The 23,019-nt window shown below is 39.4% G+C and overlaps 1 protein-coding gene across 6 annotated transcripts in view; it reads left to right on the top strand.

The window, feature by feature from the left end:
* The window catches only part of plch2a (phospholipase C, eta 2a), a 147,167-nt gene extending 127,374 nt beyond the window's left edge, over positions 1-19,793 (top strand). For 5 of the 6 annotated variants that reach the window (XM_072914091.1, XM_072914094.1, XM_072914093.1 and 2 more), the window contains 2 exons: positions 3,858-4,230; positions 15,800-19,793. In XM_072914091.1, the coding sequence (XP_072770192.1) occupies positions 3,858-4,230; positions 15,800-17,220 (1,794 nt within the window). In that variant the 3' untranslated portion in view covers positions 17,221-19,793. Of the gene's footprint in view, positions 1-3,857; positions 4,231-10,628; positions 10,641-15,799 lie in introns of all 6 variants that reach the window. The other variant, XM_061987951.1, reaches the window with a different exon arrangement.
* Positions 19,794-23,019: the final 3,226 nt, after the last annotated feature.

Below are 23,019 nucleotides of genomic sequence, written 5' to 3' on the forward strand. Positions count from 1 at the left end.
GTACAAAAAGAATGCTATTAAAAGTTAATAATACTTACATAGACACTCTTAAAAGTGTTAGCATATTTGCTAATGCTAACGACGCTCACTTGATTACAGTACGATAGCACGCACAAATATGCATGAAAACACTGCTGCAGACATCACACATGGGACGGTTTAGTAAGTATAAACAGTTTTAGTTGTATTGTAAAACTTACAAACGTTGCCTGTAGTGATGAATGAAGAATATATACGAGTAGCAATGCTATGGACAGCTACGAGACAAAATGACACTTGTACTTCCGGATTGAAAGCACACAATGAATGGACACTGCAGCACCTGCAGTGAGAGAACTCGTACAAAAGATGGCGCCATGGCTCAAACAATAACACCTTATCAATGTCTATGCTTGTTTGTTTTTTGTTGTTTTTCAACTATTTGCATTATAGCCGTCAGTGAACATTTCGGACAAACTGAAATGAATGAGACAGAAGTTTCGTATACAAAATATAACAATTCCCAGGTACCTGGAATTGGTACAGTATCGCTTCAAATATAAAATATACTGTACCTATCCTTTATTCTTTTTAAGCGTCATTTGACTACTTGTTCCTCCTCTTCTGGCGATCTCCCTGATTGGGTTATTTTAGGGGGGGAAAATGGACTTAGTCATCATGTGGAGTCTTCCACATACAGTAGACCACTTCCCCCACTTGGTGTCTTTACTGTTGTCTTTTCGTCTGCACTGCCTACTATCACCTCAATGTCAACATTCAGACTACTTGGATCTACTTCTCTCATGATGTTCATCAGAATTCACAGAAAATTAGGTCAGTTCATGCCTCCATTTGGTTTGGCTTGGAATGGTTCATTAATGTTGGACATTGTTTGAGAACATGACCCTCACAATCATCACATTGTCCTGTCACTCACTATTACCACTAATATCACAGTAAATGTGATGACAATTAAATGTTTGTTTTTTTACATAAATTGAACGTATAACTCATGTTTTCCAGCAGAAGTCGATGACAACTTCTGCTATTATGCTCATGTTGTTTTGATGCTGCAGCTAACCGCTAGTAGCTAACTCATGAACTTGATCATTTTAATGTGTTGAAGCATGGAACATAACTGACAGATTATCAACGTTATTCGTGTGTATTACAGGACAGTTTGTGTGTACAGTCGTCCCTGGTTTATCGCGGCTAATTGGTTCCAGGCCTGACTGTGGTAAACACATTTCCGCAAAGTAGGATTATTATTAATAAATCAAATATTTTCATAGCTATTTTCTGAATACATGGTTTTACACAATCAGAGCCCCCTAAACATTAAATAACAGCTATATACAGTATTTTCTGGACTATAGAGCGCACCAGTATATAAGCCACACCCACTAAATTTTAGGAAAAAAGATAGTTTTTCCATATATTAGTCAACCATACTATAAACCGCAGATGTATATGTTGTGAATTGAGTTATTTCCACATAAAATATTTTGTAAATGTTTATTTACAAACCTTAGTTGATTCAAAATGGTGTCTGTAACACGGCAGTAAAACGTCTGATCAAGCAAAACACTACTGAATACTGTAGATTACAGTACTGTAGATTACAGTACTCACTGGTAGCCCGAAGGATCCTCCAAGCGTCATTGCTATGGCAGTCACCCGGCCACTATGTGAAAATACTTCATCACATCCTGGGTGTCTACACTAAGTCAGAACTGGGCTTCCATATGTTGAAAGCAGGGGCGTAAGTCGTTCTGTAAAAACCCGGTCAACTTGATGGTCGCAGCTACGACCATTAGCCGTGTTGTTAGCATTACATGCCTCGCGTTGTCACCAAAGGCTCTTTAATGTCACGTGGAGTTGATGATGTCGAGGATGAAGCGCATCAACAGAGTTCATCTTCACCTGGCATTACCGATTGCATAGCATTGTTAGCATTAAGTCCAGCCGAGTCCTGCTATCTCTCGCGTACGTCAATATCATTATCACCAATGTGGAGATGTGCTATTGATGAGCCAGAAGTTGAAGATGAAGTGACTCAAAAAGTTGAAAAATTGAAGATAACTTTCGTTCTTGTCATTGTTGACCCGGAAACGAAAGTATGGCTTGTTGATTATCGATCGCCACAACAAAATAATAGAAAATAAGCACTGTAATCCATCAACAAGACCTCATTTAAGCCACAAATATGTGGAATATGCTTAAAGGAGCCACATGTAATAATGTGGCCAGAAATGGTACTGCAATCACGGTCAAAATTCTGTAGTCCTCTCCCTCTCTCCCTGACTGAAGTTGCCAGATACACAGCCGAATTCAGCTCGATGGACTAGGCTACTCCAAGGAACTTCAAACTTCCACTGCCTCTTACTAGGGGTAGAGGTGCTGCAACCATAATAGCTGAATAGACTTAGACTTAGACTTAGACAAACTTTAATGATCCACAAGGGAAATTGTTCAACACAGTAGCTCAGTTACAATGATGGAAAGAGTAAGGATGGAAAAAGTAAGGATGGAAATAAAAATAGAATAGACAAGTGTTTTGCCAATTACAAATCTCTAACCAACACATTTTACACAGAAATTAGGCTATTTTCAGGAAGAAGTACGTCATGCCTGCATACAATATCACAACCAATGGCAATCATATGGTTATTGTCAGTACTATCAGAAAACAAAGACTAAAACAAACTACAACCAACGCTAGCAATGGATATACTGGTGAAAATGAGTAGCGCATGCTTAGCAGTCTAATGTACGCCCAAAACTAAAGAGGAGACATTTTACCAAGGTATGCCTATAGGCTACACGAATGAGGAATTATTTTATCGTGTGATTTGGCTGTCTCTATACGTTTCACATTGCCATGACAGCCGTGCTAATGTTGGAACCCATTTCCTAAGCGTATCAGCATATTAAGAACGAAATATGCACTGACACTACCTATATCCGCATAGGGCCAAATATATTTTCGACAAATAAAACCTGTCAGTTGGAATACACATCGACATACAGGCGAACAGGCATATATTTCCCCCGTTAGCCTCTATGTCGATGTGTCATTGACCGGGTTAGCATGGTAAGCGTGAACTTACTAGCTTTGTTAGACAAGATCATAGACTGTATTGGACAATATAGCTTACTTACGAAATGACCATTTCCATTTATTACAAGCAATAAGAAAACGTAAATGCCTGACTTACCTATCAAGGAGGAAATTAACAAGTTTGGCGTCAGATGAAAAAATCTTCTCCGCCTTCAATCATCTCCATCTTTCACAGGCATCCCCGATGGAAATCCTCGTTTTGTTCCTAGCTTTGTCATGAATAAGTTTAGAATCGTAACGACTCCTTTTAGATTTACTAAGGTCTGACATGATTAGTAACTTTACTAGTAGCAGTAGCCAGACGAAGAGGGCGGTGCGTAACTGGCAACCTGGATGTGACACACTCACAGACTTTGTAATTGGTCAAACGGTGGGCATCGAAATGAAAACAATAACAAGATTTTGAGGCTGTAAATCTAATTTTGAAATTAGCATATCTCGGCTGAACTACTGTTATCAGTTATAAAGGTATTCGAAAATAACATGATTTATTAATGCCTTTTGACATATCAGGGCCATTTAATGATGACTTGACATGAAATTATTACACACGGCTCCTTTAAAAAAATATTTTTTTGATGTAGTTAAACCGCTATATTTAAAGCTTGGTATGGCGAGGGACGACTGTACATGTGGTTGTTTTTGGTTTTTAGTTCTTCCTTAAGCATGTCGGCCCCACCAAACCCGTGTGTCATTTCCCCTTTGAACTGACGAGGCGTGGCGTGTTTGACCGTGATGTCTGTTTTGTCTCCACCAGGCCAGGGCAGTCAGCGGTATCAAAGGGTTCTTCCACAGAAACCCAAAGCAAGCTTCCCTGGACAGCCATGCTGCTGCACAGCACAGCCGTAAGCAGCCGTTTGGCGCCCACCTCCTGCGGCGCACCGCCAGCGCGCCCACCAAAGGCCAGCCCAAAGTCAAGAAGGGCCTCCCCGAGGTCGCCGTCAACACCAAAGACTGTAGCTCGGAGGGCACCGGTGAGGACAGAGGGTCCGAGGACAAGGCCTCTGCTTCCTCCTCTCACCAGCCCACACCACCGCAATTCCGCAACGGCGAGTCACTGGCATCCCACCAAGCCAAGGGTCCGTGGGAACACCCTGACACCAACGGGACTTTGCACACCGAAAGCAAAGGTAAGAGCCCTCATTTTGCTCCTCGACGGCCTACGACCGAGCCTCTGAAACGGGCCAGGCGGCCACGTTGTCCCGATCCGGACATTAAGCCGGGGGTTTTCGCCCGTGTCACGCTGAACAGTTCGGGCAGGGTGGGCATGTCTTCCAACTGTATCACCTGCGTGGTCGGCTCCAAGGAAAGTCCAGAGGCGGAAAGAAAGGGTTGCGTTGAGGAAGGGCAGGAACCGGAAATAAATAATCGAGTTCAGTCAGAACCCGCGGCTCGTCGTCAGCCGAAAGCCTCTCGGACACAATCCCAGTCGCTTCCTCACTCCCAGGCCCAATTCCAGTACTCGTCCCAGGCGTTGCTTCGACCGAAGCCCTTTCCCAGATCCGAAGCCAGGCAAAGCCTCGCTGCCCAGCACATCCAAGCGTTGCCTGATGCCTCCCAGAGGAACGCCCTGTCGTGCAACATTCCGCGTCGACGCCTCCCCAACACGGTCTCACCCGCGCAGAGCCGCACGCCAGATGGCAGGACCAACCCCCGTTGGTACCAGGCAACGGTACCCAGGTACGGCACTGTCTGCGGCCCGGCCTTTCTGACCGAGGTCAACCCCGGTTTCTCACTAAGCGACGACAGCAGCAGCTGCGACAGCTTCGGCAGTCTGAGCAGCTTTGACTCGCCGCCGATGTTGCCGCTGACGTCTGTCCTTGACGGCCGCAAGAGAGCGGCAGGCACTCTTCAGCGGGAGATGAATGCCCTGTTCGCCCAAAAACTGCAGGAGTTACGTCAAAAGTCTCCCCTGTTCTTTGCCGGTAAGATGCCCACAAGACATAAAAGTAGTTAGTTGATTGTAGAACTTGTCCCCCAACCCTAATATCTACTCTTAGACGCCACACACTCCAGTATTCTGTGTGTCCTTAAAAGTGTTAGTTAATTCTAGAACTTCGCCCCCAACCCTAATATCTAGTCATAGACACCACACACCCCAGCATCCTGTGTGTCCCTAAAAGTGTTAGTTGATCTTAGAACTTGGGCTCCAAACCTAATATCTACTCATAGACGCCACATACCCCGGCATTCTGGTGTCCCTAAAATTGTTAGCATTCCAATCAAATTAATGTCCCTAAATAAGCAAGGGTGTCCCGATTTTTACTTCCAATACAACCAATGTTGGTTGATACCAATATTGGTCTGATATCAGCAGGAATCATACATACTTGTATAGTTTAGTAGTGTGGAATGTTAGAGAAGGTTTGATCAGGTGAAATCGGTCAAACAGAGGACAACGGTAGGTATGAAAAACACTTACCTATTAATTGTCAACCGCCTGGTATGGACTTATGCTGTCTTTAAGTCGAAGTGGAGTGGCTGTTTTAGTGGAGACACCTAGCGGTCACAAGACTTGGGACTTTGTAATTATTTGATACTTGTTTATATTGACGAATGTGCTGTTTTACACAAAAATATTGTTAAATGATTAATTAGTATGCAAAAATAAAGCTGACAAAATATAAGATAAAAAGAATATATTTTTAGGAAATAAATACTCAAAACTAGTGAAGTTGTCTGTCCATGCAGCATGTTATCAATTTTATTTAATAAGACAACCGAAATTTGTGTATCTAGAAATTTGCAGGTATTTTATGCTGCGTTGTTGTCTAGCTGCTAGATACTAGTAGCCTATAGCCTAGCATGTTTACCATTTGTAAATTACTTGGCTAAAATAAAGAAATTGTCTTTATTGGAGGACATTTAGATGGTAACTGGCTGTCCAGTTTTAAGTAACAACACTGCAGGACCGCTTGTATTGCTCATGATATCACACTCTAGTAAACACGTTGCAGGAATGCTTGTATCGCACATGATATCACACACAAGTAAACACGCTGCAGGACTGTTTGTATCGCACATTATATCACACACAAGTAAACCGGCTGCAGGACTGCTTGTATCGCACATGATACCACACACAAATAAACACGCTGCAGTACTACTTGTATCGCACATGCTATCACACACAAGTAAACATGCTGCAGGACTGTTTGTATTGCACATGATATTGCACACAATTAAACATACTGCAGGACTGCTTTTATCGCACATGATATCACACACAAGTAAACACGCTGCAAGATTGCTTGTATCGCACATGATATTGCACATAAATAAACACACTGCATGATTGCTTTTATCGCACACAAGTAAACCCGCTGCAGGACTGCTTGTATCGCACATTGTCAGATGCAAGCCGATGTATTTTTTTTGCTGATATCAGACTGATTTCAATAACCGATCGGGACAACCCTAATATTAAGCAGTTGTTATGAGAATAAGGTGTTTTATCGTCACATGGTTGAAATTGTTGGTACCCTAATGTTAAAAATTGAAAACCCACAAAAATGAGTGGAAACTGACAAAAGTGATGATACAGCAAGTTTGAGGTGCTCCAAGTGTCTCGTGTTTGATGGATGTCTTTTCTTGACTGCATTCTCAGCTCTTTCCATTGGATCAGTCCATTGTTTCCTCATGGCCCCTTTTGGAATGTTTTCTTAAAGACAACACATTGTGCTCCAGAATGCTGAGATAGTCTTCAGATTTTATTGCACAGCACAAAGTCTTCAGATTGTATTGCACACCGCAGATTAAAGACACTCATTGTCTCCTAGAAAACACAACCTCACCTCCTCCAGGTTATTTTTTTGATAGTTTGAGGTCCTCTGATCGACCTTACTGTGGTTGCCTTCAAATCTGAACACTGAATAACGATCAAACTTGTAAACAATCAGCTCTCTAGACCACAGGTGTCCAAATTGCGGCCCGCAGCTAACTTTGGCACATTCTGAAAATACTATTAGAAAAACAACCTTAAAAAGGTGAAATAAAAGAGCAAACAGATGAAATGTAACAATAAAAAGCAGCAATGTTGACTCGAATAACACAAAGATGCCATGTAGGCTGTTTTTTCTTTAAAACTGTCATTGCTCCAAAAATAATAATTAATCAAAATCAAATTTTGATATTAATTATTGACCTATTTAAGGCTCCAATTACTTCACATCAAATATTACATTTTGAAATATTTTTGGAGAAAATTTTGAAAAATGTTTTATATGACAAAAAAGACATAAAACAAATAAAATAAAAATGTGAACATTTTTTTAAAATTATAATCAACAGATTTTTGGGTTGAAAGTAAAAAAATAATGTACGACTTTTATGAGAGGTGTTTTGGATCAAATATTACACTTTGAAATATTTTTGGAGAAAATAATGCATATTTTGTGTGTTTGCCATAAAAAACAAAGTTTTGACTAAAATGGCAAAAAAAACTAATAAAATAAAAACATGAACTTTTTTATTAAACTTGTGATCGATAGACAGATCTGAAGCTGATCTAGAGATGTATGGGTTGAAAGTTGTTTTTAACACTTTTGGATCCCTGATAATTTTAGTGGGATTTTCTTTTTAACAGTTACTGCTCAAAAAATAATAATGAATCAAAATCAGTGTTGTTATGAATTATTGACCTATTTAAGTATCCAATTATTAAAATAGTTTTGGACAAAAAATGTTTAGATGACAAAAAAGGCATAAAACAAATTAAAAAATTTTTTTTTATTATAATCAACAGATAGATCTGAAGCAAGCGGATCTAGAGATTTTTGGGTTGAAAGTAAAAAAATAATAAGGTATGACTTGTTTTTAACACTTTTATGAGCGGTGTTTTGGATCCCTGAGAATTTGAGTGGGATTTTTTTTTAACCGTCACTGCTCAACAAATAATAATGACTCAAATTCAATGTTGTGAATTATTGAACTATTTAAGGGTCCGATTACGTCACATCAAATATTCCACTTTAACAATTTTTGGGTGGAAAATATTGCATATTTGTTTTCTTTTTGCCGTAAAAATGGTTTTCTCTTACAAAAAGGGCAAAACAAATAAAATGTTTTATCGACAGACAGATCAGAAATTCATCTAAAAATGTGTGTTAAAAAAAAAGTGAATCCAAACAAATTTAAATGAATACGATAATTATTTGATATATATGTATATATCTTTATAAATATATATTTTTATTATTATTGTGTATGTATGTATGTACATATATATATATATATATATACACTGCGGCCCCTCAGTGGAAAAAGGGGATCTTAACATTTTTGACCTCGGGGCCTGAGGCCCGCTCAAATATTAAGACTGAACTAGAAATCGTACTATTGATTTTAATCATATTTTAATAACTATATCCAACCTACTTACAGTTTAACATGATTAAAGTAAAAAGTAATCAAAAATAATCAAATATACTGCAGAAGAAGGCACTGATGACAAATACACCAAATTCTACCATGAATTGATTAACGTGGACCCCGACTTAAACAAGTTGAAAAACGTATTCGAGTGTTACCATTTAGTGGTCAATTGTACCGAATATGTACTGTACTGTGCAATCTACTAATAAAAGTTTCAATCAATCAATCAATCAATCAATCAATCAACACAGTGGTAACATTAATATATTCTTACTAAATGAATAATATATCATAATAAGACAAAAGTTTCTTGAATAAACAGTCAATAACATTAAATTGCAAATAAAAATACAGCTTCACCATTCTAGTCATAATTTTTGCGCTTAAGAAACTTCTTTATGATTTTAGCTACGGACTTCTTCTGTTTGAGATTATCATTACTGCCACAAGTAGTGGAAAGGTGTATTGCAACATACAGACCACAGCTGAGATACAGATAATTGTTTGGCGTCCCTCCAGGGTGCGCTCGCTATGGTTCAGAAACACTGCCCTGGAGGAAGTAAGCGTCATGACCAGGTTTCCGGTGTAGGTGAACCATTGCGATCGTTACCGATACTAAAGGGGGTCAAAGCCACACCCTGACAGCGAGCTCCGGGTCCAATTCCCTGGCGGACTTGGTGGCATGGTGTGCAGGGGGTGTCACCTTCCCAACACACCTCCCATGTTCAAAAATCTAAATTGTCTTCTTAGACACACCTGCTTTTTTCAGTTTAAAGTTATTTCAGTGACCTCTTTCTTCCACAGAAGGGACCAACAATTGTATCCACGTCTGTAGCTCTCCCTACAACACCAATAGGTATCTCTAGTCCAGTGGTTCTTAACCTTGTTGGAGGTACCAAATCCCACCAGTTTCCGAACCCTTCTTTAGTGAAAAATATATATATATTTTTTTTCTTTCAAATTCAAGACAAAGTTATATGTTTTTGGTAACACTTTAATATGGGGAATATATTCTAAGTAACAAAGACTTAATTTAGAGTGTTTTGGCTACTATGGTAACATATAGGGACGGCGTGGCGCAGTGGAAGAATGGCCGTGCGCGACCCGAGGGTCCCTGGTTCAATCCCCACCTAGTACCAACCTCGTCATGTCCGTTGTGTCCTGAGCAAGACACTTCACCCTTGCTCCTGATGGGTGCTGGTTAGCGCCTTGCATGGCAGCTCCCTCCATCAGTGTGTGAATGTGTGTGTGAATGGGTAAATGTGGAAATACTGTCAAAGCGCTTTGAGTACCTTGAAGGTAGAAAAGCGCTATACAAGTACAACCCATTTATCATTATTTATATTCTAAGTAACAAAGACTTATTGTAGTTTAGGTTAGGGTTAGAGAGTAAGGGCCAGGGTTAGAGGGTTAGGGTTATAATAAGGCCTGTTAATAAGCAACTAATTAATGGTGAATATGTTCCCCATACTAAAGTTTTACCATGTTTTTTTACTGTTGCACAAAATGAACCGTGCATGAACATCACCTTGTTCAAACAACAAAACCAACACAGTGCATAAACTCACAACAAATTACACACCTGCAAATCAGTCTGACTTCTGCTGTTGCCGTATCCGTAATACGCCGATAGGGAGAAGTTTTTATTTACACGATGAGTCGGGTGTGTCTTGACCTCCGCCGAACCCCTGAGCTCGACTCACCGAACCCCTAGGGTTCGATCGAACCCAGGTTAAGAACCACTGCTCGAGTCGTATTCTTTCTACAAATGTTTGATTCAAAATGCCGGGGTTTGGCCTAGTGGTTATAGAGTGTCCGCCCTGATATTGGTAGGTTGTGAGTTCAAACCCCAGCCGGGTCATACCAAAGACTATAAAAATGGGACCCATTACCTCCCTGCTTGGCACTCAGCATCAAGGGTTAATTGGGGGTTAAATCACCAAAAATGATTCCCGGGCGCGGCACCGCTGCTGCCCACTGCTCCCCTCACCTCCCAGGAGGTAAACAAGGGGATGGCTCAAATGTAGAGGACACATTTCACCACACCTAGTGTGTGGGTGACAATCATTGGTACTTTAACTAATTTAACTAATTAACAAAATGTGCTTTTCTTTGCCCAAAATACGCAACCTCGTACTTCCTGTTGGCCCGACAGATGAAACAACTGGTAAGTGTGGAATATAGTTTGCCTAGTATGGCTTTGACAGTTTATTGTATTAATACAGTCCTTTTGGAGTTTAACCACCTAAATCAGAGGTGGCCAAACGTGTTCCACTGAGGGCCACAGACTGACAAAACCAGAGGATGCGAGGGCCCTTTTGGTAGTTTTCACCTTCAAATCCAATTTTCTTAGAAATGTTGTGATAATGTTAACGAGTCAAAGCCGAACTGAAATGCTAACAGTTAGCACGCTGGCCAGATAGCATCGAGTAACCAAAAAGTAAGAGCAAAATGAGCTAAAAAAAAAAGCTAGCATGCAAACAGTACTATGCTAACATGCTAACTATAGCTATAGCCCAGCTATAGCTAACTATATGAATTATGATTATTTTTATTTTTGCTTTCTTGTAATTTTCTGTAAATCACTTATGTATATATCGTTCTATGGAAAATGCAATTTCAATAGCTGAACTGAAATGCTAACAGCATGCTGGCCAGATAGCATCAAGTAACAAAACAATGTGAGCAAAATTAGCTAAAAAAAAAAAAAAAGCGAACATGCAAACAGTACTATGCTAACAATGGCTTTCTTGCAAACCTATGGTTTTAACTTGAAGTATGATTATTTTTATTTTTGCTTTCTTTTAATTTTCTGTAAATCACTTCGAATTGCCTTGTGTATATATTAAGCTCTATTAATAAACATGCATTTGCTTACAGTTAGCATTAATAAAATAACCAAAATGTGACATTGAGGTGTAGATATTGCTAAATTAGTTTAAAAAAAAAGCTAGCAGGCTTATGTTAGCATGTTGATGCTAACTGTAACATGTGTCAAGTATCAAAATATATTACTCTGAGGTAAGTACCTAAAAAATGTGTTTGAAATGCTAGCCTGCTAATGTTAGCATGCATCAAGTGACTTATAAAACACTTATAAAACTAGCAAAAGAAAAAAATAGCATACTAACAATTACATGCTTATAGTTAGCATAAGTGAAATACCAAAATATGTGACACTGAGGTGTACACCTGCTAAATTAGCTAAAAATGCTAGCATACTAATTTTAGCATGCTAATTTGCGAACTGTAACTTTTGTCAAGTACTCTACTCCAGGATGTGTAATTTGTTTAAAATGCTAGCCTCCTAACATTAGCATGCATCAAGTACCAAAATATGACTTACAGCGTATACCTGTAAAGTTAGTTAAGAAAAAAAAGCTAGCATGCTAACAATTATTATTAGTCCAGTAGCCAAATATTTGACGCTGAGGTGTATACAATACTTGCAAAATTAGCAAAAAAGCTAGAATTAGTAAAATACCAAAAATGTATGACACTGAGGTATATATGTTGCTAAATCAGCAGAAAAAAAGCTAGCATGTTGAAATGTTAACTTGTAACATGCGCCAAATATCAAAATATATTATTCTGAGGTAGGTACCTGAAAACATTAGTTTGAAATGCTAGTCTGCTAACGTTAGCATGCATCATGTTCCAAAATATGACTGAAGTGTATACTTACAAAACTAGCATGCTTGCAGTTAGCATAATTGAAATATCAAAATATATGACACTGAGATACCTGCTAAATTAGCTAAAAAATGCTAGCATGCTAATGTAAGCGTGTTAAACTGCTACATGTAACATGTGTCTATTACTCTGAGATGTGTAATTTGTTTGAAATGCTAGCCTGCTAATATTAGCATTAATCAAGTACCTAAATATGACTGAAGCACGTACCTACAAAATTAGCTTTAAAAAAAATATCTAGCATACTAACATTAGCATGCTCACAGATATTACTCGTCCAGTAACCAATTATTTGATGCTGAGGGGTATACAATACTTGCAAAATTAGCAAAAAAAAAATCTAGCATTAGTAAAATACCAAAATATGACACTGAGGTGTATATGTTGCTAAATTAGCCCAAAAAAAGCTAGCATGCTAATGTTAGTATTTTGAAATGTCTATTAATCTGAGATGTGTAATTTGTTTGAAATGCTAACCTGCTAATATTAACATTGATCAAGTATCTAAATATGAGGCATATACCTACAAAATCTCCTTCTAACATTAGCATGCATCACTACAAAAATATGACTAAGGTGTATACCTAAAAAATTTGTTTAAAAAAACAACAAAAACAAACTAGCATACTAACGTTAGCAGGCTAACAGATATTATTCGTCCATTAACCAAACATTTGACGCTGAAGTGTATACAATACTTGCTAAATTAGCAAAACAAATAAAAAAGCTAGCATGCTAATGTTAGCATGTTGAAATGTTAACCGTAACATGCGTCAAGTATCAAAATATATTATTCTGAGGTAGGTACCCAAAAAAATTAGTTTGAAATTCTAAACCTGCTAACGTCAGCATGCATAGTGTTCCAAAATATGACTGAAGTGTATACTTACAAAACTAGCGTGCTTACAGTTAACATGAATGAAATACCAAAATATATGACACTGAGATACCTGCTATGTTAGCTAGAAATGCCAGCATGCTAATGTTAGCATGTTAAATTACAATCTCGGAACATGTCTATTACTGAGATGTGTAATTTTTTTTTTTTAAATGCTAGCCTGCTAACATTAGCATTAATCAAGTACCAAAATATGACTGAGGCGTATACCTACAAAATTTGCTTTAAAAACAAAGCTAACATACTAACATTAGCATGCTAACAGATATTATTGGTCAGGTGACCAAATATTTGACGATGAGGTGTATACCTACAAAACTAGCAAAAAAAACTTGCATGCTACTATTAGAACGCTGATGATTATGCCACTGGCTGTTAAAAAGTTAGCTATGGGCCGCACTTTGGACACCCCTGATCTACATATAACTGTGAACTGTGCTTATTGCAATATTCACGTAATCATATTGTATATTCTACCGTGCCTTAATAATGACAAATCACCATGATGATTGTACATCTCTTGACACACTAAACATGAATATTATTATTATTTTGGAATAACTTGTTGCTGGGAAAATGTCCAAATCAATCGCTTTGCTCATCAACAGTTGACAGAAGAACATAAATGTGAATTATAGCTTAGTGCAATTATTGCTATGTGAGGAGTTGATTGACTCCAGATGGCGACGGACAGCCTGGTTAAAGTATGCCGCGTTTATTCGAGGAAATTATTTTTTAGAAGCATAGTGAGCCGTGTCAAGGTTTCAGTGGAATGCGCGATTCAACCGATGACTGGAAGTGTTTTGTTTTCAACTCTTTTCTGCAAAATCTTTTCATGACAGGAAGTCTTTTCATAATCTTTAATAGATGTTTTCTTCTCTTGATAGCTGTTCCCCCAAACCCTCAATCTCCTTCTCTGTCCAGTTTTTGCTGAACTCCTTTTTTTTTCTCCTGTTTTTCCCTTTGCACGCTCTCTCTCTGTTCCTAGTGCAGAATTGAGGGGATGACCAGATTCAGGTAAACCTGCTGAATATTCTGTGCACCTTCACTTCACCCACCACTCTCTCCATCAACCTGCATGGTTTGCACCTGTCCAACGTTCACGGTTTTGCATTCAACATAGCTTTGAAGACAATAAAGTGAAAAAAGTACGAAAGAACCATGTGAAAACTAAATGGAGCAATAGGCCCAGAAAGGACGTCGCTAAGGATCTACAGATCAAATCAGTTTGGTCGATTCTGGGGAGTCGGAATTTCCGAGTTCCTAATCGTAAGTTTCCAAAATAGTCGGATTTCCTACTCAAAAAGTTGTAGAGTCCTCACCGCTTTCAAAGGTAGCTTCTCTGATTGTAGACAATCCGGACCCTGCGGCTTATACAAAGGTGCGACCAGTCTATAGATTTTTCTTCACTAACGGCTAAATCTTGGAATGGATTAGGCCAGTGCTTCTCAAATATTTTCTGTTACGCCCCCTTCCTAGGAAGAAGAAAATATTTTGCGCCACCCCACTCTCCACTGTGACTATATATAGTAAAATTTGTCAATAAAATTGTTATAACAATACCTCTGCTTAACATTAATGGAAACAACACACCGGCCTTTCCTCGTCCCCCCACCGTTGTTGCAGTGACGCCAAGTACTGCATAGGCTTCGTCATATTCTGGTACAGCAAAACAAAGGTTGTTCCCTGAAGTCACACGCACTTTGTAGGCAGCTGCACCTGCAGTAAGTGAACTCGACCAAACGATGGTGCCATAGCACAAACAATAACGCACCATTCCGTTGTCTTTGCATGTGTTTTCTGAAAGCTATTTGCATTATGGCAGTCAGCGAAGAAAAAATCCATAAATTGGCCGCATGGGCCAAAGCAGAGGAAAATAGTTGTGGCTTATAGTCCGGAATTTACTATAATTAAGTATACTGGGTAAAGTAATGCAGTTCTAAATTGTAGATATACATATCTACAGTATATATGTAAACAGTCTTTATGTATATATACAGGATATGTATATGCATATATGTACTGTGTACATAAAATACAAAATATAAAATACATTTTTAAAAATGCGTTATTAAGCAATGTCCATGTAACCAGAAGCAACTTTTCTAACCTGTAACCTGTTTAGAAAAAGTTATATTATCATTATCCTATCCTATTATACCAAATACATTGCGAGAATCAGTTTTAATCAAGAATCATGTTGAACAGTGAATCGATTCTGAATCGAATTGTCACCCTCGGGATCGGAATCGTGTCAAATCATTACGTGCTCAAAGATACCCACCCCTAATTATTTATATATATTTGTGAAATGTACATTTAGGTGTAGTTAGTGCACAAAGGTGGATTTCACAAAGTAGTTTTGTTGTGTATCTTCAACGATGGTAAATCTTCCAGCGCCGTCACGTCCATGATGATGTCGAGTCGTCTCTGGCAAACTCTCCAACGTTTTGCACTCCTCAAACACCACGGCGATAAGAATAAGAACAAGCTTTGCAGCTGGCTTTGAGGCAACTTCTTTAGCGTCTACGTAGCCTTTCAAAACACCGTTGTACCCAGGCCGGCGTCTCAGGTGGCTGATAAGGTTTGACGTTTTCAAGCACAATGGGATTTTTTTCCCCCTCGCAGAACGTAGAAACATGAAAAACGTATCCACATAATTACTTATGTATACAAGTTTAGTTAGATACAACTCAAGGCATTAATGACGTTCGTTATTATTTTTCTTTCCACAGCACTGAGTCCAACTGTCCCGCTTCCATTCCCTGCACTAAATCACTCTGGGGGTTCTAAGGACACACACATCTGCTCTGTCGCTGTTCCAGAGGACAGACTTTCTTCACACCAACCCTCACAATTCCTGCGGTCTTGGTCCTCTCCAGTGAATGCTGAATCCCAGTTGCCAGTTCAATCTAAATCATTGCCGGATAGTCCGAGTACAGCCAGTGACCACAAAAAACTGGATCGTTGCACTGAAACAATGTCTTTCTCTGTCAAGTCTCCCGCTGAACAAAACATCAAAACGCTCAGTAGTGCTAAGTCGACCTTCCAGCACAGCAAAATGGAAAACCTTAAAACTCTGACAGACACAAACCAGAGACCGGAAACGTCAGCTGCGGCTTTGCCTCCTGAAAGTCTTAGAGTCTTTGCACCACAAGCAGCCAAGGCCCAGAGAGCAGTCGGCACTCTGTCACCACACACACTCATAAGAAGAACAAAGAGCGAGGGTCACGTTCGCGTCGCTGCAGCCTTCGAGGGCAACGCAACAGTTCCAGAAGTCTTCACCGATGCTACAACCAACGACTGCCTTTGGACCAAGCTTGAACCGGTCAGCCATCGGGACAGCACGTCGTCCTCCTCGAGCATTTCTTCCAGCGACACAGTCATTGACATGTCCCACAGCAACCTGGCCAGAAAGAGTCTGACCAGCGTCACCTGCGACCCGAACTGTGCCAGCTGCCATCATTCCGCACTCGTTTCCTTTGACAGCCTGCAAGTCAGTAGGAGCAAATCCAACCCTAATCTTCGACAGAGCGAGTTGAAGCCCAACCGCCTGCCGTCTGCCATGGACCTGACCGACAGACTCGGTCAAAGAAGGCACACCTGGAACCGGCTCTTCATGGAAGGCCTCAAGCAGTCATCAGCCGGCAGGCCGTCGTCCGCATCTCCAGGCAGAATGCCGGCGTCCATTTCCAAAAGTCTCGGGGATCTGACGTCGGATGATATTTCTTGCAACTTTGACAGCAAGTACCGCAGCATCAGCCGTAGCTTCATCCTTAGACCGGTCAGGGAGCGGCTTCCCCAAGCCAACCCAAGCCGTGACCTGATAGAGCAGCTACGAAAGCTGACCGATGTGGAGCCTCTCAACCCCAGTGACTTTGCACCTGGAAACGGTCCTGAGGAGTCTGTGGACGAGCGCCTAGTCAGGAGGACTTCCTCCAGGAGCCAAAGCAGAGTGCGGTATATTGCCAACCGAGCCAAGAAAGCCCAAGAAAGGCAAAGACTGCAGAGTTTGATGCAATTTGATTACATGAGTAGAAACAGTTCTTACCCCATTGAGGAGCGGGGGAATCCCGAAGGTGCCTGTTGTGTCACGAGAAGTCCGTGTGCCCGTCCAGACATGGTCCATCAGGCCACGTCTTTAGGATCCCCCTGAAGACACCACCAGAAACACACATGCTTGGACTTCAAGTGGACTAGCAGGTCTGAACTTCTCCAGAACACATTTCTACAAATATTTTTTTATTAAGGTCCCAAGGTTCAACAGAATATTTCACTCAGAACCGCAAGTCAGAAAGAATAAAGTTAGACGAATCCAACATACACGGTGACACAAAAAAACAGAACCCGTACAAATGTTCAATCCTACAAAGGTCAGCAAATTTCTTGAACTGAAACCAAACGATCATTCCCCAAAATTTCACTGATATCAGTGGCCTCTATAGAAGTCCTGTTCCTTCCAAAATATGTGTTGGAGGCAGACCTACCCGCAAAATGGTCGATTACTGGAGCATCTTTGGGTGGGATTGCTGCCTGCCATCGTTGAAAGGTCATTCTGGCACAATCCTGTTTGCCAACAATCAGGAAAGCACAAATTAAAAATAAGATTATTAATCATTAACCATTAATTATCAGCCATTACCTTGCAATCTATAAACATCCATACTTTATTTTAAAGACAAATCTTAGCTTTTTTATTTATTATTAGTTTTAACATTTTGTCTTTGTATCATCACATTAGGGCTGGGCGATAGGACAAAAAAGTGTTTTATACCTGTCAATATCGAATTGTACTGATATTTTTAATTACCTATGGAAAATAAGGACCAGAAGAAAAATATATTTTATTTGGAATTTAACTTCTTCTGATTATAATCCTCTCAGCTATCAAGGCAGAAAGGAAATGTCAACACAAGCATGGAAAACACTCAAACAATGTAAACAAAATAGGAATATGTAAGAAATGCTTCATAAAATGTAAACATAGAGAAACCTGAGAAGAACTATTTTCTGCAGGTTTAGTGGCAGGAAGTTACAGCTGTGCTCTAAAGGGTGGGCGTGGCTAAGATGGTGTGGTATTAGCGCTCTTGCTTTGCATAATTTACAGACCACATTGGTCTGACTACGGTCCCTTTGGAAAAATCCAAAAACCTGTCCAGGTGACTTTTCCTCTTTTATCCACAATTTCTTCATTTTGACTTACTCGTCTCACTCCATGCAAAGAATCAACCAAACTTAATAGTTGATACTGTCACCTGAGTGACTGTTAGCATATCACTCCCACTGATCAGTGATCAGGGAGAGCGAGTGCCTTTGAGCGTGATGCCAACCTTGCTTCCATACTTCCGCTTTCTTCCCACAAAGAAGAAAAAAAAACTTTTTTGGTGATCTATTACATGTCTATCGTGATTTATATTGATATTGTTTTATCGCCCAGCCCTACCACCAGGCTGCACGTTTTGCATAAATAAGCACATGACAGGATCCTGGACCCTTCCTGCTCCGTCACTGATGAGAATACAATGGCAAATCCCCCAAACTTGCTCATTGTCTCCCGTGGCGCACAATGTTCAAATCCTGGTCGGGCGTGTGCCATGAACATGTTTAACATTATGTTAAATGTATTAATTTGCACTTAAAACATGCATTATAGAACATTTTATTCTCCATGAACTAGTTTTAGTACAAAACATGCATCAAATTGAATTCAAGTTAGATTAAAAATAGTTTCAGATGTCTACTTTTTTTTTATAATAGCAGGGAGGGTACTCTAAATAAAGTTATGTTTAGGGCCCTGATTTGGCCTTGGGCGGTCCTGGTCATAGGCACATGGATTTTAACGGGGAGTACGTCAAGCTACTGTTGCTTTCATGGCGCTGCTGACTGTGAAAGTGCTTGATTTGATATGCACCCGAGCCTACTTTTTCAATGTTAATATCACTCTCATTTAAAAATCCTTAAAATTCAGTTTAATTGTGCAGCCAATTTTGGAAAGAAGTTTTAAGCAAAGCAACCAAGATGACTTTGGGGAATGATCGTACACACACTGAACTTAAAGGGACACAAATTCCAACACATTTTGTCAGATTTAATATTTTTAGGTTCTTGTTTTTTTACGTGGCCTGTGTAAATTAAAAAACATCCGATCCGTCGATTATGAACTTAATTGTATTTTAGGAGGTGAAACATTCAGTAGCAATAGCCCTTCCAATCTTTAAATTTGGGATTGAATTATTATACGATATTTGTAGCTGTGCATCAAGCAATATAAATAAGAGTGATGGCGTTGTATCATGTGAACAAGTATGTGCAGTTTCATGCTTAAAGATGAGCTTTTACTAAAAAAAAAATTTTAAAAAATTGTAGCACGTTCGTCGTGCTAAATGTGACGAGAGCAAGCTAATGCTAATGATTTGCAGCATGTCAGCACCGAGAGAAACATTTTTTTTCACAACCTTTTAGTGGACTGCATGACTTATATGCACTTATTTATCCTCGACCGGGCGTTATTTGACTCACAATTTTTTACATCCACATGTTTAATGTACCAAGTTCATTCAACATTTTTTTTGTAGGAGAGTTTAACGATGTTCCCGAGAGCGTCACTGTCTGGCTTTTACGTTGTAAGTAGTCCACAGTACGGAAAATAAAACCTTGTGTAACGACGCACGTTTATTTGTCAGCCTGTTGCATCGTGTGTGCAAACAAATAAATATATTTAAACAACAATGTGTAATTTTGACTTTAATAGATTACAAACAATAACTCAAATGTCTCTCTGTTTACATGTTTTTCATGAAACAAATTTGTTTGAATTCCATTTTGAGATACAGAAACTAGGGCAGCACGGTGGAAGAGGGGTTAGTGCATCTGCCTCGCAATACAAAGGTCCTGAGTAGTCCTGAGTTCAATCCCGGGCTCGGGATCTCTCTGTGTGGAGTTTGCATGTTCTCCCCGTGACTGCGTGGGTTGCCTCCGGGTGCTCCGGCTGCCTCCCACCTCCAAGGACATGCACCTGGGGATAGGTTGATTGGCAACACTAAATTGGCCCTTGTGTGTGAATGTGAATGTGAATGTTGTCTGTCTATCTGTGTTGGCCCTGCGATGCGGTGGCGACTTGTCCAGTGTGTACACCGCCTTCCGCCCGATTGTAGCTGAGATAAGCTCCAGCGACCCCGAAGGGAATAAGCGGTAGAAAATGGATGGATGGATGGATACAGAAACTACAATTGCAAAAACATTTGTGTGAGTTGAAAGGCAATGCGGGTGGTTAGCATTCACATTTTAACTGATACAGTACCAATTTCTGGTACTTTTGTGTGTTAATAAATATTAAATGTTTGATAATATTATTTCATTTTTATTGTATCATTTAAAAATTAGCTGATTACAACGTCAGTTCAGTTGTTATATCTTGTTTTATTACATTTGAGTCTCATTTGCAATGCAGTTGCATTCCAAGACATGGTGCTACTCTGTAGGCTAGCTATGTTATGTTGTCTAACTAGGATGTAGCTTTTTCTTTGAAACTGAACGAGTTATGTTGCGCTCTACAAAGTGTTTATAACGTAAAAGTACACTTCTAGAGTTTTCACTACTAAATTTGGAGGTGTTGAAATCGCCATGTAAAATCGCTAATGCTAATAGTAGCCTGTCTATGGCAAATCCAATGTAAATTAATATCAAGCTAGCGCATTTCGGAAGAATGGAGCCTTACTTTACGTTGGAGCGTTTTCTACCAGGCATACTTGCTTTGTTGCTGTTGAAAGTTGCAACATTACTTAGAGGAAGTTTGGCTGAGTCCGCCTTTAGTGCTGCTTGACTAATTGTTTACGTGAGCCGATGTTTAAACTGCAACCGGATGCGACCAGTCTGCAACCAGACGAGGCGAGTTGGCAACCAGACGCGGCGAGTCCGCAACCGGACACAGCAAGTCCGCAACAGCAGTCTGCAACCGGACGCGGCCAGTCTGCAACCGGACGCAACCAGTCTGCAAGCAGACGCGACGAGTCTGTAAACGCATGCGACCAGTCTGCAACCGCACGTGACCAGTCTGCAACCGGAGGCGGCGAGTCTGCCACCGGAGGCGGCGAGTCTGCAACCGCACGTGACCCAATCTGCTACCGCACGTGACCAGTCTGCAACCGCACGCGACCAGTCTGCAACCGGACGCAGCAGTCTGCAAACGGATGTGACCAGTCTGCAACCGGACATGACATCACGTGCAACAAAAGTATGAAAATGCGTATGCACCCTTTGATTTAACCTGAATCAGTACCCGGCAGTACTGACAAAAGTATAGAGGTACCGAATTCAACATTTTAAATCAGTCAGCAAAAACAAAAGCAGATGGTTTGTCATATTTCGACATTGGAACCGAGAGTTGCTATTTAAAGACGAGACCCCGGAAAAAAAATGGTGGTGTCTGATATTGTGTTTATATATAAAATTATATATTGATCCTTAATAACTGATCTTTCTGACAGGATACATCACCAACAGTTTGTTCTCCTACGTGCCAGTCCACTCTTGGCCCTTTAAATATCAACTTCAAGTTCCGGTGTCAGAATATTAAAAAAATCTGTTTATGGTCCGTTTTTTCTGCCAACTAGGCATGTTATTAGAAATATAGCAAATCTAACTGTTTTTTTAGATCTACTTATTGGAACACTTTGTTTTCAATTTTATAGTTTGAATTTCATAGGCTGCAGCGACCCTGAAAGGGACAAGCGGTAGAAAATTAATAGATGGATGGAATTTCAAAATAAAATTGCAGTTGGAGCACAGCACTGCTACTGAGTAGATAAAAGTTATCATTTATCCATGACAATATGGAGAAACTGCTGATGGTGTTTGACGGAGAAGCAACTGGAAGGAGACACTGTAGAAGTCCACTCTCCAAGGAAAATACTGTACATTATTACAGTATTACTGTACATTACTATTACAGTACTATTGTACATTACTATTACTCTACTACTTTACGTGACTATTATGTACTACTTTACATTATTATTATAGTACTACTGTACAATATTATTACAGTACTACTTTACATTATTATTACAGTACGATTGTACAGTACTATTACAGTATTGCTGTACATTGTTAGTACAGTAGTACTGTACATTATTAGAGTGCTACTGTACATTATTGCTGTAATAATGTACATTACTATTACAGTACTACTGTACATTATTGTTATAGCACTACTGTACATTACAGCACTGCTGTACTTTATTACAGTACTACTGTAAATTACTGTACTATTTATTTACATCACTATTATTGTACTACTTGACATTATTATTACAGTACTACTGAACATTATTATTATAGTAGTACTACTGTACATATTACAATCTGTACATTATCATAGTACTACTGAACATTATTATCATAGTACTACTGTACATTATTATTACAGTATTACTGTACATTACTATTACTGTACTACTGTACATTATTATCACAGTACTACTGGACATTATTACTGTACATTATATCACAGTACTTCTGTACATTATTATAGTACTACTCTACATTTTTATTACAGTACTACTGTACATTATTATCATAGTACTACTGTGCATTATTATTGCGGTACTTCATAAAACTACTGAACTTGCTGGTACTACATTCTACTATTGCATTGTTTTATTATTGTTTTTATTATTTTATTAACTTAAAGTTTTTATTTTACTGCTTGTGTTTGAGAGTTAAAAAGTTATGAAAATGAGGTTCCCTTCTCTTATTATTGATGTCAAAACATGTTTAATTAAAAAATAATACACAAAAACGGTCAATTTAATCATAGAGGCGAAAGCTCAGCTTAGCAAGTTGAGTTTTAAACGAGCTGACAAGCGAAATAATTTATTCTTTGGTGTCTCTGCCCCTTTGGCAGAACCCCAGCAGACCTCCTGCAGGCAGAACCAACGTTTTCTCAACTAATAAG

Source organism: Nerophis lumbriciformis, linkage group LG01 (genome assembly GCF_033978685.3).
Source record: "Nerophis lumbriciformis linkage group LG01, RoL_Nlum_v2.1, whole genome shotgun sequence".
Lineage (NCBI taxonomy): Eukaryota > Metazoa > Chordata > Actinopteri > Syngnathiformes > Syngnathidae > Nerophis > Nerophis lumbriciformis.